Genomic DNA, 16821 nt, shown 5'->3' on the forward strand with positions numbered 1-16821 from the left:
TCCGGTTCTCATCTCATACAATATTGTTGTTTTTTAGATGCAGGTTGAGAAGCTCCACCCTGTATTCTGGAGACTCTGATAAAGCGAAGAACTCTTAGGGGCTCAGAGACATATTTTTGCTTATGTTTATATTCGTATATGGATTCTCCACCTTGTATTTTATGTTTGTCCCTCTTAGAGGTTGACTCGAAGAAACAGGTTGTCATTTTTTTTATGCTTTGGGTTATTTTGGAATTTTCTCATATATATGTATATATATACTTATATGATCTGGCCAGTTTATCTTCGCGAGCCGAGTTGGAAGCTTTGTTAAATATATCTTTGCCATTTTACTCTTATCCTACCCGGTTTACGTTTATCGTCCACGTGAGCATTACGACTTTTGTTTTAAACTTTCCTTCAAAGGTTCCTAGATAAAAATAATTCTTCACTTATATTATATTATATAATTTTACTTTTTAGAGGTTGTAATACCTTGCCACCTCAACTTTATAACTTAATTATAAGACTCTGTGTGGTAGGGTGTTACAGAAATCATCACCCTCAATATCTCTTCATGCCTATTATTGAAAAGATGATAAAATAGCATCTTAGGTAGTTTGCACATGTAGAAAGAAGATTAGTAAAACAACCGTTTGGGAGGGCGATTGAGATGAAAGGTAGACAGGAAACAGAAGAAAGAAGAAGACCCCAAAAAGACCATAGTGGTCAAAAGAGAACAACATGTAAATAGTCTCATTGCAGACATGATATATGGTAGAATTCAATGACATCGTTTCATCCGTGCAACCGGCCCCAACTAATAGGGTAAGGTTTGTTGTTGTTGTTGAAAAGAAAAAGATGTACAATGCTTAACAGGTCAAAGCAGTTAAATGCCTCTGTGAGCTATTTTCAGATATCGCAACAAGGGTGCTCTAACTTATTGGATTCCTAATAATATTCTCACACATCGAAGGAGTATTTGGGACATAGAGGAATACTGGGATAGGAAGGGTAAGGCCAAGGTTAGTCGAGCATCTAGTACAAGAAGGTTATTACACACCAGTGGTTTTACAACATGTTACTACGTCAAAGAAAATGGTTCGTAACATATAGCCGATCATGAGCTAAGTATATTATTTACTTATATTTTCTTACATCTATAGTTTTTAAATATAATTTGACTTCTACTGTATTGTCACCACAACTAAAGAGTGTGTTGGGTGATGGGTCTCTCAACTATTAAAAGTAAACTCTTCAAGCGGGTCTACAAAAGAAAGAACAACCACAACAAATGAGTTTATCAACACTTCGAGGGTATTCATGTGAGTTCAATTTCTCATATTTTTCAGTTAGACATTGTTTATAAAAATGTGCATATTTAATGCTTTTATGTTTTTCAATCTATGTCAGAATTGATTTGAGGAGAGCATGGAAAAAGTCAAGGAGCGTGCTATTCAAATCATAACTAGGAGCTAGAATAAACCACCTCCAATTTTAGAGCACTGAGTATAGACACAAATGGTCAATGGTGACAAATATGGGAGAATGTACGGTGTTGAGCACATTAATACCACAATTGTTCCTCGATTTAATGATACTCCAACGTTGGAGGACCATTCCGCTACGAGTGGGTCAAATCCGAGGGAGTAAATCACCATGTTCAACAAAGAGCTTAGCTAGCAGCTAGAATAGCAGGACTCGAAGAGTACAACAAGGTATGCGGAGTTGGAAGTACACTCACCAAAGGCTGCAGTAATAGATTACCCATCTCCAACAAAGCTTTGACAATCAAAATGCAAAGATTCTTGATCTGAAAAGAATAGTCAGCTTGTTGTGCATATTCATTTAGTCCATATAGAACGACTCTTCAAACAATGGATAAAAGCTCCCTCCACCTCCTTTATGTCTTACAAAGCCATTAATGGTAAGCTCTGATATAATGATCCACCACCACCTAGATGACCTATATGCCCATCACAAGCATGATGTTGATGTCAAAGACCACAAATCCCTCGATGTGAACTACCCGTGAATATTATTTTATGACATTATTGATATTTGATATTTGTATGGAATTTATTTGTTTATATTATAATAATTGTTACAAATATTTAGTTATTAGTAATTAATAAATATAATAATTTTCAATTTTATAATTTATCTTATTATAATTAATATATAAACAATATTTTTTGTAACATAATTCCAATTGACCAATTTATGATATTATGTGTGTTCGCACCAATTTTCCAAAATGTTTTAAAACAGACTACAATATTTTTGAGCTATTGCAACATATACTGTAAACAAACGAAACTTAAAAAGTGTTGTCTAAAATTATCAAAAATGACGTCTAATATTTGTTGCAATGAAATAATGTTATTGCAACACTTTTGCAGTCAACACGTTATAAGCGTTTTCTTTAATCAATTAGAGAATATGTAAAAAACGTTACTTCAGTAAATTACACTTGCAACACTTATAATATTCATACATTACACTTTATGGCGGTTATTTTAAAATATTTCATAAAATTTCTATTATAAGCGTCGTCTAAAACATATAAATGTATTTTCCACTTAAATTTTAACCTTCCCTCCAAATATAACAATGAAAATTACTCTTTTCCTCCTTAATTAAAAAAATAAAAAAGAAAATGATTCAAACAATGAAATACATTAGCTTTCATCCATTCATTCATCATTTTTGTGTTCATAACATTTAAATTAGAAACAAAATGCTATGAGGAGCCCGAGTCCCAACCCTATCATCATCTTTGGAATTTTCCTAAATCGATGCTACTCGTGGTTCCTTCTCTACTCGCACTGAATCATTCCTTCTCTCTTTGCATTCCTCTATACGACAACCTCTCTACTCGCGGTTTGTGGTGCATGTTCTTTCAATTGATGACTCCGTTGTTGAATCTCCTACGCCAGTTCGTGAAGGATCTCAACAGCAAGTCCGATTTAGAAGCTTAGTCTCACCGGATGATTACATCTTCGTATGCGGCTTCAGTTTTCTTGTCTCCGGTGCTTTGCAACTCTCTCTCTCTCTCTCTCTCTCTCTCTCTCTCTCTCTCTCTCTCTCTCTCTCTCTCTCTCTCTCTCTCTCTTACACTCCTCTTTCCATCGTGTCTTAACGGTTGTGGTTAGTTTCTTCTTCACTCACGGCATTGTCAATCTCAAAACTGAGGTCCTTGTTACTTGCAATTATTCTGGTAATACTTAAGTTGAAATTTAGCAAAACTTCTACATAGTAGTATAATTGACGAAAAGTATTGATGTTATCAAAGTGATATGATGTTTACTCAATTTAATTTATTTATTGTTCAATTTGATTAAAATGAGCTTTGTGGTGTGGTGTGGTGTGATGATTGAGTTTGACGATTGTAGGATGTTGCAGCACTTTTCGTGGAGCCTTATAAAAGCCAAACAATTATTGTTAATGTTTTTTAGATTAAAAAAAAACAAAGGTGCTAGATTTGAACTGCTCTATCTTGAATTATTAGTTACGAATATTTTTTTAAGGTCAACTTGTATTGCCTTGTAATAGGAATTTCACTAATGAATTTTCTTTTTTTTTTTCCAAGGGTCTCAGAAACTAGCATTTATAGAAAGAGAGAAGGAATATCGATTTTTGGCTGTGAGTAGCTTCCTTTATTATCTTAAATAACAATGGTTGTTATTTATAATGCTAAAATTAAATATTTGATGCTAATATTTTATGTGATTTTGATGAGAAATTACTGCTTAATTATTTTTGGTCCTATAAAATCACTACAGTGGTTTATTGTTATGATATATTATTGTGGTAGAAATAGATAGCCAACCAGCAAAAGGCTTCACGAAATGATGTAAATTTTAGGCTTGTTATTCAATTATTGTTAGTGAAATCTCAATTTGGGGAATTTAACATTGGATTCATCTTTGTAGTGAAATTCAATTCTAAAGTTGAGACACAAATGGAAAAGAGTTGCAGACCTAGAAAATCCTTAAACACGCCAGGAAATTGTTGAAGTTTCAAATTAGGATCTCATCTTATAAAAATAGCTCAAATCAAAAGAATTCAATGTCTTAAGAAATATTTCAAATGAGAACATGCACAATTTAGTATGTTTCCAAATAATCTTATTATGACCTCTTATATTTTTTTATTCTGTAGTTTTTCTTATATTAATCAAATTCTTGACTTAATGCTTCCTATGATCTAATGGAAGCTAGTACTTTTGTTTTTGTAGAGGCAATCTAAGAGAGCTGTTGAGTTCTCATGGAGTATATTTAATTTTCAGAAGGACCAAGATGTTAGACTTAGACTTGGCTATGAAGTCTTTGAACAGGTTTTTCTAGTCTCTATTGCACTTCTGCTAATGCCATATGCATTTTGCTATGTCCTTCAATTTGTTGTTTGCATGTCTCTAATTGTTATTTGGTGTATGAGTTATTTATAGAAAATGAAATTGGTTTTTGAGATTTTTGAGAAAATTTATCTAATGAATCATAGAATCCAAGAAGTAGATGTAGGATTCAACTCCAGTAATAGTTCTTCTCGTGATACACAATTAAACTAGAGAATGCTAAGAGCAGTGCTCCTGACAACTTTGAGTGTCATTGTGTGGTTTACTTTGAAATGTCATTCTTAAATGTGCAGGCCATACCCAATAGAGTCAATTATAAGGATAAAGGGGACAAGTGGACTCTTGATGATTTCAGGTTGTTTTCTATTTTTTAATTTCTCTTAACAAAAATATTGAGATATGATGGTCATATTCATACTTGTCTTTTACATAACTCACTCATGATTTATAAAAGTTTCTTATCTTTGTTGAGTATATTATTTGCAGATTTAGCTATTATTTCTCTCCTTAAATAAAATTATGATCACTGTATTTAAATTTGGTATGAGTTAGGATTTGGAAAATTGAAATAATTGTCCAATACAGGGTGTTCTTACTATAAGCTTTTATGTACAACTTAACTGATCTAATACTTAGTTAACGTATCAATTTACTCATGGGAATTGCAAGCTCCATTCATTTATTTCCCTCATATATTTTTAAGAAATAATGGTTTAAAGTTTAGTCCTTCAAGTTGAATTTTGTGAATTAATCTAATACCTATTTTCTGATATCACAAATTACAAAATGTTTTAATTAGTCTTAGGTGCAGGTGAAAACCTTTTTCTCAGTACCACAGTGCTAATCCTTGATGTTAATTATAGTTCTCAAATTCTAAATCAAATATTTTGATTTTAAGTTTGCAGTGCTTTCCATGCTGGACTAGCAGTGGCATGAGTAGAACGGTGGTAGAAGAAAACCTAGTAGTGAAGTTGAAAAAATCAACGACTCAAGTGCTTGAATTTGCACAACAAAGTAAAGAGTATGCACACAAACTTATTAAAATTCATCTTTTATTATATTGGTTCTTTTGGTTTCGTGATCAAGATTCACCACTACGCTCGATGTTTGAGAAATCTCAAACTTAGATAAATGCCAATCTTATGTCTAACCGAAGGTATTTTTGCATCTTACTTTTTAGGTTTGGGATTAATCCTTGTTGAATAAAGTTATTAGAGACAGAGCCAAGTAAAGAGGAACATGGTGGGAAGGTCTATATCAATACTCATTGTTCAAGACACAAGACACCAAAAATGAAAAAATAGAAGCAAACCAAAAATAAAGGTGTGAGAAAAATGGAATAATTAATTATGCCCTTCTTGTATTGTTCAGTCGTTAGTTTTGTATTTAGCTCTTTTTAAGTCAGAACAAGTATTGTGTTTAAAGGCTTCTTATTAAATTAGCTTATCATATTTTGATATATGAATTAGAAATCTTTATATAATTATGTATAATATATTTGAAACTTTTAACATGATAATACTTATTGGTTTTGGCTCTTTTTTCATGTCTTTAATCTTATTGGACCCAAATTATAATTGAATGCTTAATTACGAGAAAAATGCCAAAATATAACTATGGTACTACCACAAGAAAAAAGCAATAATTTTAAAATGTTTTATACAATAATAATATAAAAGGCAACATATCTAAATTGATGCCATAATAATAGTAAAAGAGACAATGCTTCTAAAGTGATGCCATAGTAGGTTGAATATGCATCACTTCCAAAGGTTGCTTTATCAAAAAGAAAAGGCAATGCTTTTTACTAGTTATAAAACATTAATAAAAAAGAGAACACTTAATAAGTGTTGTATTAGACTCTACCTTGAAGCGTTGTCTGTGTTTTAGAATAGGTGATGCAGGAGCATATATCTATACATTTATATTGTTAATTAAAGAAGTCTAGTTTAGCATATATTATTATATTGTGTTATGAGTTAGTCCCATATCACCCGAGTCATGAAGATTCCCCCTCCCCTACTAGTATAAATATGTATATGTACCCCTTTTGCTTATGAAGTTGAGTTGATTGAGTTATATATGAAATAAGCTGTGTGCTTATTTTCCTCTAGGATCTTTGAGAGTAAGAGGTGCATTCTTGGATTAGCCAACCAAGGTGGGTTCTTGGCTACTTTTACCATAGTGGGGTTGTTAACCTCACCAAGACTGCTGACCCAAGCGACGTCCTGGCATCAGTTTGGTATCAGAGCAATGTCGCTGTTGGTACAAGTCGTCGTCAGTGCGGATTGTTTGCTGCGAAGTTCCGGGTAGTATCGTTCTTTTCTCTTCTTTTGGTGCCTTTTCTGTTGGTGATTATCTTCGTTCATTCCCATCATTATCACCATTGGTGCATTTCCATCATCATTGTGCATCCTCATCATAACATCGACACCCAAGCATCAACCTCATTGCATAGTAGTAAAAGATGGCTCCAAAGCATAGAACTACTTAAGAGATTGAAATGGAGGAGTTATGCCGTCAAGTTAAGGAGTTGCAAGAGCAGCTTGCAAAATATGAAGCAGCTCAAAATAATCATGGCAAGCAGAGTGATGATAGTTCTTCTAGTGAAGAGGATAATGCAAATCCCTTTTATTATTATTCTTCGTCTGAAGATTTATCCTCACGAAGAACATGACACAACACAACTCACAAAGCTAAAGACTTAGGAATCAAAATTGATATTCCTGAGTTTGAAGGGAGACTCAAACCAAATTATTTTATTGACTGAATTTGCACAGTAGAAAGAGTGTTCGAGTTAAAAGACATTTCAGACGACACGTGAAACTTGTAGCTATCAAGTTGAAGAAGCATGCGTCAATATGGTGGAAGAATCTCAAGCGTCAGTGAGAAAGAGAAGGAAGAAGAAAGAACAGGACATGAGACAAAATGCATCGTGAGCTCAAGCGCAAGTTCCTTCCTGAACATTACAAGCAAGGCACCTTCATCAAATTTCATAATTTGAGGCAAAAGTCATTATCTGTAGAAGAATATACAATAGATTTCGAAGAGTTGCTTATGAAGTGTGACATTCAAGAGCCTGAAGAACAAACAATTGCTCGTTATCTTGGAGGACTGAATACAGAAATTTCTGATATCGTTCAGCTGCAACCATATTGGACCTTGGATGATGTCATTAGGTTGTCATTAAAGGTTGAAAAGCAAATAACACAAAGAAATAACACTCAATCGCCGATGGACAAAGAAGTCATCTTTGATGTTGAACAAGAAATGAAGACAGGATCTTATAAAAGCAACAAGGAGCGTGGATCATCAAGTAAAAAATGCTTCAAATGTCAAGGTTTTGGGCATATTGTTGTTGATTGTCCAAATAGAAGGGTTATCACTCTTGTCCAGGAAACAGTTAACGAAGAAACAATTCAGGAGCAAGAGGAGGAATGTGAGGTTGACTATGCTATTGAAGAAGTTCCAGCCGATTGTGGAGAAGTTTTAGTAGTTTGTCGAAGCTTGAATATTGCAAGGGTAATAGAAGACGAGAGTTGGCAACGCCACAACATCTTTCACACAAGATGCACAGTTGAAGAGAAGGTTTTGCAAGGTCATCATAGATAGCGGAAGTTGTGAAAATGTTGTCTCAAATTATATGGTACACAAACTGAAGCTTCCAACCGAGTTACATCGTCGTCCATACAAGTTGCATTGGTTAAAAAAGGAGAATGAAGTTAAAGTCACAAAATGATGTTTAGTCCAATTTTCTTTGGGAAGTAAATACAAAGATAAAGTGTGTAGTGTGACGTCATCCCGATGGACGCGTGTCACCTACTGTTAGGGCGTCCTTGACAATATGATCGTCGAGCTATTCATGATGGTTTCAAAAATATATACTCTTTTATCAAAGATGGCAAGAAGATCATATTAACTCCTTTACAACATGTAGATGGTCAAAAGAATCAAGTTGAGCTATGCCTTTTAACATCTTTCAAGGTCAGATGCACTCACCAATAGAATCTTTTGCCAATACGAGATGAGTCTTTTTCAACCCAGGAAAGATAATGCAAGAGCTCTTTCCAACCCAGGGAGAATGATGCAGGAGCATATATCTTTACATTTGTGTTGTTAATTAAAGTAGTTTAGTTTAGCATATATTATTATATTGTGTTATGAGTTAGTCCCACATCGCCCGAGTCTTGAAGATTCCCCCTCCCCTACTAGTATAAATATGCATATGTACCCCCCTTTTGCTTATGAAGTTGAGTTGATTGAATTATATATGAAATAAGTTGTGTGCTTATTTTCCTCTAGGCCCTTTGAGAGTAAGAGATGCATCCTTGACTTAGCCAACAAAGGTGGGTTCTTGGCTACTTTCACCATAGTGGGGTTGTTAATCTCGCCAAGATTGGTGACTCAAGTGACGTCCCGGTGTCAATAGGCAACACTTTTTGAAGAGTTGCTTTCAAGATCTAATGCAACGGCCGCATCGGCAAATTGTTAGGAAATTATTTAATTTCCTAATTTATTTGTGGACAATACATATATTAATTATTATCACAAATTATTCTATTTCAAATTAAATGACTTATATAAAGGTGATCTCATTTATTGTTATAAATGCTAAATTAAATAAGTCATAATTACTTTTGATTTGGAATTAAATGAGAATAAAACCGGATATTATCTTTTGTTCTTTAGATAATTATCTTTTGGATTTTAGATATATTATCTTTTGGACTTTAGATACTATCTTATTTTGGCTTTAGGGTTTAATGGGTGCCATACTCAAATATAAATAGACCTTCAGGGTTTCGGTCCCCAACATACCAAAGCTGCCTTTATTGCTCTTTCCCCATCAAAAGAGTCACAATTCAGCCGCCTAGGGATTCAGAAGGCTTTGGTTGAGGAAGATCGAAAGAACCACAAGACTGATACAATTCTTCCATCTAATTTCTAATTTCTACTAGTAAAGGTACGCTTTCGCATTATGATATTTTTGGTGATTTAATATGGATGATCTGGGTTAATAAAATTAATTTATTCCAACAAGTAGTATCAGAACCATCCATAATTTAGTCATAAAAAATATCAGTTTTCTTTCTTTTTATTGTTTCAATCGATATATATGTGTATGTGCACATTATATATAACTGGTACTGATGCACGAGCACAAGGATTAATTTTTTTTAATGCAAATACCCTGTATTGCAATTCTTTATACACATACGTATATTATGGGTGTGCTACTGTGCATATATGTATAGCTTTATTATGCCTTTGGTATGGCTTTAATATTATTGCGTGTATATACATATTATTGGCCGCGCATATATATATTTTACTGTATCCAATTTTTTTTAATTCGATATAATAATTGATTTATTCTGAAACATAAAATATAGAGTATTAATATATATGATTGTTTCAGATTTAATTATGTGTGCTATTAATTTAGTATACAATTGATTAACAATTCCTTTTGGGATATAAGGATTATTATGTATATGTCACTTATGCGAATATTAATCTACCCAAAGAAAGATCTATATTTGGCCTAGTTATGTATACATATTAATAATATTTGAATAATAAAAAAATATTATTTAATTGCTACATAAGGACACTAGTAACAATTTGGATTATTATACCCACCTATTTTATAAAGATTTAGTTTTGGAATAAATTGATTGAACATTATGCTGTCAAAGTAGCCTCTTTTGTAAAAATTGATTTATTTAAAACATTAGGAATATGGTGATATGTAATTCATGCAATATTGGTCAGCCCAAAGGAAGACCTATATTTGGCCGAATTACATACACATATTAATGGTAAATAAATATTTGGGTAACTGATTAAGAATAAAGTAATACTTATTATTTATGCGAACAATAATCGGCCCAAGGGAAGTTTATTGTTTGGCCAAATAATAAGCATTGCACACTTTTGTTTATTTTCTATTAATTATGCGATCAATAATCGGCCCAAAGGAAGGTTATTGTTTGGCCAATTAATAAAAAATATATGCAGTAATAAATAGGTTGCGAAGTTTAAGTTTCCATGTGCGCATTAAGTCAGTCCAAAGAAACGCTTAATGTGTGACAAGAATTTTGACAATATTTGATTACTGCAATGAGAGTATCACTTACAGTTAATTTTTCTATCCAAAGATTGAAAATTAATGTTGTTCTAGATATCTCAATATGGATTTTTTTCATTATTTAACTAATGTTTACTGCATATTCTTTTGTTCTAATCCAGAAACTATGGTTTTAGCTACCAATGTTTCTGCACAAATTAGCAGTATTCCTATGCTGAATGGTTCAAACTTTAAAGTTTGGAAGGATACCGTGGAGATTGTCCTCGGTTGTATGGATCTAGATATAGCTCTTCGAGAGGAGAAACCCACTTCCACGCCAGAAAACCTTAATGAGGTTAAAATAGAGAAGTGGGAGAGATCCAATCGAATGAGCATTATGATCATGAAACGCTCAATTCCTAAGGCACTTCGGGGCTCAATTACTGAGGATAAAGATGCCAAACAGTTCCTAAAGGATGTTGAAAAATTCTTTACTAAGAATGAAAAGGCGGAGGCAAGTAGTCTTTTGAGCAAACTTGTCTCCATGAGGTATAAAGGTAAAGGGAACATAAGGAAGTACATTATGGAAATGTCTCATCTTGCTTCAAAATTGAAAGCACTAAAGTTAGAGTTGTCTGAAGATTTACTCGTGCATTTCATTTTGATTTCCCTTCCTGAACACTTTGGGCAATTCAAAGTGAGTTATAACACTCTGAAGGACACTTGGTCCATAAATGAGCTTATATTTCACTGTGTGCAAGAAGAAGAGAGGCTACAGCAAGATAAGACTGAAAGTGCTCACATGGCTTCATCTTCTCAGTATAAAAGAAAGCGTGATACTACTGCGGATGTGCCTTCTCAGCAGAAAAAGGCTAAGAAACAGGATCAAGTTTCAACCTATTTCTTCTGTAAGAAGGTGGGACACATTGAAGAAGGATTGTACCAAATATGCCACCTGGCGTGTAAAGAAGGGTATAATTCTTACTTTCGTTTGTTCTGAGGCTAGTTTAAGTTATGCACCTGTTGATACTTGGTGGGTAGATTCTACTGCTACTACTCATGTAAGTGTTACTATGCAGGGTTACCTGTGGAGCCAACCGCCAAGTGATGCTGAAAGATACATCTATGTGGCAGACGGCAATATAGTTACAGTCGAAGCTATAGGAACCTTTAGATTATGTTCCACGAGTGGATTTTACTTGGATTTATTAGAGACATTTTATGTACCGTCATTTAGACGGAATTTGGTTTCTGTTTCTCGTTTGGACAAATTAGGTTATTTTTGTTCGTTCGGAGATAATAAAGTCAGTCTCTTCTATAATTTGAATAATATTTGTTCTGGTCATTTGGTGGATAATCTATATAGGCTTGAATTAAATTCCTATAATAATGAAATACTACAAACAGGTACAAAATGAAAACTAAATGAGAATTCGGCATCATTATGGTACAAACGCCTAGGTCACATCTCTAAACAGAAAATTCAGAGGCTCGTGTCGGATGAAATTCTTGGACCCCTAAATTTGGCGGACTTTGAAGTCTGCATTGAGTGCATAAAGGGGAAAAGGACAAACGAAAGGAAATTAGGTTTCGATAGAGTTAAAGATGTCTTAGAACTGATACATACCGATATATGTGGCCCATTCCCTTCTGTCTCTTGGAATGGACAACGGTACTTTATTACGTTCATAGATGATTACTCTCATTACGGGTATCTATATTTAATTCATGAAAAGTCCCAAGCCTTGGATGTTTTCAAGTCTTTCAAAGCTGAAGTTGAACTTCAACTTGGAAAGAAAATTAAAGTTGTCAAATCTGATGGTGGAGGTGAATACTATGGAAGATATGATGGTTCAGGTGAGCAACGTCTCGGGCCTTTTGCTCTTTTCCTAGAGGAGTGTGGTATTGTTCCACAATACACCATGCCAGGCAAACCTAGCATGAATGGTGTTGCAGAGCGAAGGGACCGAACTCTTAAGGACATGGTGAGAAGTATGATTAGTCATTCTTCCTTGCCTGAATCACTCTAGGGAGAAGCCTTAAAAGGACATGGTGAGAAGTATGATTAGTCATTCTTCCTTGTCTGAATCACTCTGGGGAGAAGCCTTAAAGACCGCAGTGTACATCCTTAATAGGGTGCCAAGCAAAGCAGTTAACAAAACTCCTTATGAAATTTAGACTGCAAAAAGGCCCAGTATAAAGCATTTGCATATTTGGGGATGTCCAGCAGAGGCGCGACCTTATAGGCCACATGAAAGAAAATTGGACTCAAGGACAATTAGTTGCTCCTTTGTTGGTTATGCTGAGTGTTCACGGTGGTACAAGTTTTACAATCCTGCATCAAGGTCTATTTTTGAAATGGAAAACGCGAGATTTCTTGAGGATGTTAAGTTTGGGGGGGAAGGAAATATTAGAAATTTTGCTTTTGATGAGGATTCTGTAACTGATAATAATAAGTTCTTTATACCTATTATTGTTCAAGATACAGTTATAGTACAAGAGCACAATAAGAATCCTACTATAGATTCAGTTACAGTACAAGAGAATAATAAGAATATCGTTGTTGCTTAAGATACTGCTATAGCACAAGAAAATAATGAGAATCCTCCTCAACTCCAATCCATGCAGCAAGCTCAACAACCTCAAAGAAGTACCATTAATGAGATCCAATAGAAAAAAATGAGAAAATCCATCTATGATCTCAAACAAGCTTCCCGTTAATGGTATCACAAGTTTCATCAAGTTATTACCTCATATGGTTTTAAGGTAAATATTATAGAGAAATGTGTATACCGCAAGTTCAGTGGGAGTAAATACTTTTTTTTGGTTTTATATGTTGATGACATACTATTTGCCAGTAGTGATTAGGCTTGTTGCATGAAACTAAGAAATTTCTATCGAACAAATTCAAAATGAAAGATCTTGGTGATGCCTCTTTTGTATTAGGAATCGAGATACTAAGAGATCACTCTCAAGGTATTCCTGGATTATCACAAAAGAACTATATCGACAAAATTTTAAGTAGATATGGCACGGAAAGTTGTAGACCAATTGACACACCCGTAGCTAAAGGAGACAAGTTCAGTCTCAAAACAATGCCCTAAAAATGATCTTGAGAGGACAGCAATGCATGATAAACCTTATGCATCAGCACTAGGGAGCTTAATGTATGCTCAAGTCTACACACGTCCCGATATATCATTTATAGTGGTAGTATCGGGTAGATACTTGAGCCATCCGGGCAGGGATAATTGGATAACTGTTAAACGCGTAATGCGTTATCTGAAAAGAACAAAGGATTACATGCTTATTTATCGAAGATCAGAAAATTTGAAGATCATTGGGTACTCTGTTTCTGATTTCATGGCATATGGTTGCAAAACTTTGTCACTGAGCTTCATATAGTAGATGACATTGAAAGGCCATTAAAGATATTTTGTGACAATAAGTTAGCAGTACTATACTCCAATAACAATAAGAGCTTGACAAAATCGAAGCATATAGACATCAAGCTCTTAGTTGTCAAGGAGAAAGTTTAAGAAAAAATAGATTTCCATAGGACATATAGGAACAGAGTATATGCTAGCAGACTCATTAACCAAGGAAATGATCCCTAAAGTCTTTCATGAGCACACTGTTCGGATGGGTGTCAATATTTGTGATGCCTTGGTTTAGTGGGAGTTTATTTTATGCTATATGTCCTATGATAGATATTGAATTATTTTTCTGCAGAATTAAGTTGATGGTTTATTTCATGTTATGTGAAATGTTCATTTTACAATATTTATTTTGTGTTTGATCTCAATAAAGTTTTAAAGTTGGACCAGCTGGAAATAGACATGCATGAGATCACTTGGCATGTAATTTCCATATTACTCATCCAAATTTGATCTATGTTGTTAAGTATATTAGGATGGTGATTGTCGTGGTTTAGTCACGACATTAATGTGATATATAAAAGTTGCGGTAGTTCCATATCTAATGTATGAGACGGACTTGATTGTTAAAGTAATGAGAGAAATAACATTCAGATGCGCGCATAAAGTTTATAAGATGTGATTATGTCAAGAAAAAATATATGTATAGCCCAAGTGGGAGATTGTTAGGAAATTATTTAATTTCCTAATTTATTTGTGGGTAATACATATATTAATTATAATCACAAATTATGCTATTTCAAATTAAATAACTTATATAAAGGTGATCTCATTTATTGTTATAAATACTAAATTGAATAAGTCATAATTACTTTTGATTTGGAATTAAATGAGAATAAAACCTGATATTATCTTTTGTTCTTTAGATAATTATTTTTTGGATTTTAGATATATTATCTTTTGGACTTTAGATACTATTTTATTTGGGTTTTAGGGTTTAATGGGTGTCATACTCAAATATAAATAGGTCTTCAGGGTTTCGGTCCCCAACATACTAAAGCCGTCTTTTGTTGCTCTTTCCCCATCAAAAGAGTCACAATTCAGCTGCCTAGGGATTCAGAAGGTTTTGGTTGAGGAAGATTGAAAGAACCACAAGACTTAGATAATTCTTCCGTCTAATTTCTACTAGTAAAGGTACGCTTTCGCATTATGATATTTTTAGTGATTCAATATGAATGATCTAGGTTAATAAAATTCATTTATTCCAACACAAGGCCCCAAAGCGTTGTCTCATATCTAAAAGTGTTGCTATAGATTAAAGGTAAGTCGTTTTTAATCTTTAGACAACACTTTCTAAATGTTGTGCGAGACAAAAAATATTGTAATGACGCATTTTATGACAAAGATATGCACACTAGTATAAGATTTTATTAGACATGCGTAGTTCCTGTCAAAATCTAACATGAGACATCAAACTTTTATAATTTTAGCTAATATCTTTAATATTGGTCAGGAATCATATGCTCCTTACTCATATGCTTATCCAATTCAACCAAAAAAGGACACCAATAATTAACAAGAGAGCAAATATATATACCAGCACACTCTTGAACTACTACACTTCACACCGATAACGATCCTTCATATAACTTGCATAGTTTTATTGTTCTTGAAAACGAACAAAAAAATGGAGGCAAACCGTAAGCGCACCAACAGAGGCTTCTTGAAAGGAAAATTAGCACCTTTCTACAAATCACAAACAACAAAGTCTTCCCCAACAACAACTACAAAGGCTAATAAGCCAAATCATTCTTCTCCTTCTTCTTCTTTGTCGTCGTCTTCTCCCTCCTCCCTCGGTGTTGTCCACCACCATCAAGACTATGCCGTGTCGCAGGCGAAGCCGAATCCAAAGGTTTCCATCATTGTAGCTGATGGCAGGGGCGGTAGTGACTTGATGAGCCGTTTGGAAGAGTTCTATGGCGTGCCGGCAGACGAAAGCGTCGACATAAAAGCTAAAATTTACATATCTATGGTTCAAGAACGTTTATCGCTTGAGCGAGTAAACAGTAATGAATCCATACCCAACAAGTTTCAAGAAAAGAATTGATGATCATCGAGCACAAGGATGTGCATGATTAATTGTAGATGCTGCTGGAGGCATAATAATTCATGGTGAACTCGTTAATAAGTTTGTAATACTGCTAGCTAGTGCAAAACTCGTGTCAATTTCGACACTTTGTGCAGAATTATTACTATGATATATATTATATACGCGGTTTTGTGTTGATAGGTAAGTCTGCTACTATATTGTTTGTTGCAACATATCAGCCTAATAAGCACAACAGCTCCTCTTTTTCAGAAGTATAAGTGGATAATTTTTTTTAATAAAAACTCACTGAACTTTATTTTCATTTTTTATTTTTTAAAAGTCCAGTAGAAAGTTAATATAGAATCAGCTAATTTCAACCAATAAATCAAACAAGTTCTCTCATTCACCATCTGAAAAATTACTCTTTCACTTCTCATTTCTTTTTCCTTTTTCCTCTCCCAACACTACAACTTCATCCACACCATTGCCTATTGACTTTCATCCTAAATCTTGAATTTTAAATTCTAAATTTTAAATTTTAAATTAATTTTATTTAATTTCATGTTCAGTTATTCTTTTTATTTAAATTTTAAATATTTATTATTTTTATTTTTAGACATTTCTTTCTAATGTTCTTTTCTTTTTCAATTGTTAGATGAATTTTAAACTAACTGACTGAATTAATATTAGCTTCTTAGACTTTTTCGTTTTAAAATTGTTCAATTATCATTATTTTAGAAGATGAACTACTTTTGTTCAAAAGTTAATTAACATACCAAGTTTTTAACATATTATCAATTTTTGTACAATGCATGCTTTATATGTTTTCAAAGTATTTTATAAGATGACTTTCAAAATCAATTTGTGTTTTTTAAAATTAAAAAGATTAATCTAACTATATATTTTAAATAAAATCATAATTCACCTTTTTATTAATGAATGATTTCAA

At 33.5% G+C, this 16821-nt stretch overlaps 1 protein-coding gene across 1 annotated transcript; it reads left to right on the top strand.

The window, feature by feature from the left end:
• The first annotated feature begins 753 nt into the window (after positions 1 to 753).
• On the top strand, positions 754 to 5879 carry LOC140180249 (uncharacterized). The gene is made up of 7 exons (XM_072220702.1): positions 754 to 812; positions 896 to 1080; positions 3572 to 3624; positions 4220 to 4318; positions 4630 to 4691; positions 5235 to 5357; positions 5517 to 5879. The coding sequence occupies exons 1-7, from the start codon at positions 754 to 756 to the stop codon at positions 5536 to 5538; spliced, it is 603 nt and encodes a 200-aa protein (XP_072076803.1). The 3' UTR covers positions 5539 to 5879.
• Positions 5880 to 16821: the final 10942 nt, after the last annotated feature.

Source organism: Arachis hypogaea, chromosome 16 (assembly GCF_003086295.3).
Source record: "Arachis hypogaea cultivar Tifrunner chromosome 16, arahy.Tifrunner.gnm2.J5K5, whole genome shotgun sequence".
In the NCBI taxonomy this organism is placed as follows: Eukaryota; Viridiplantae; Streptophyta; class Magnoliopsida; order Fabales; family Fabaceae; genus Arachis; species Arachis hypogaea.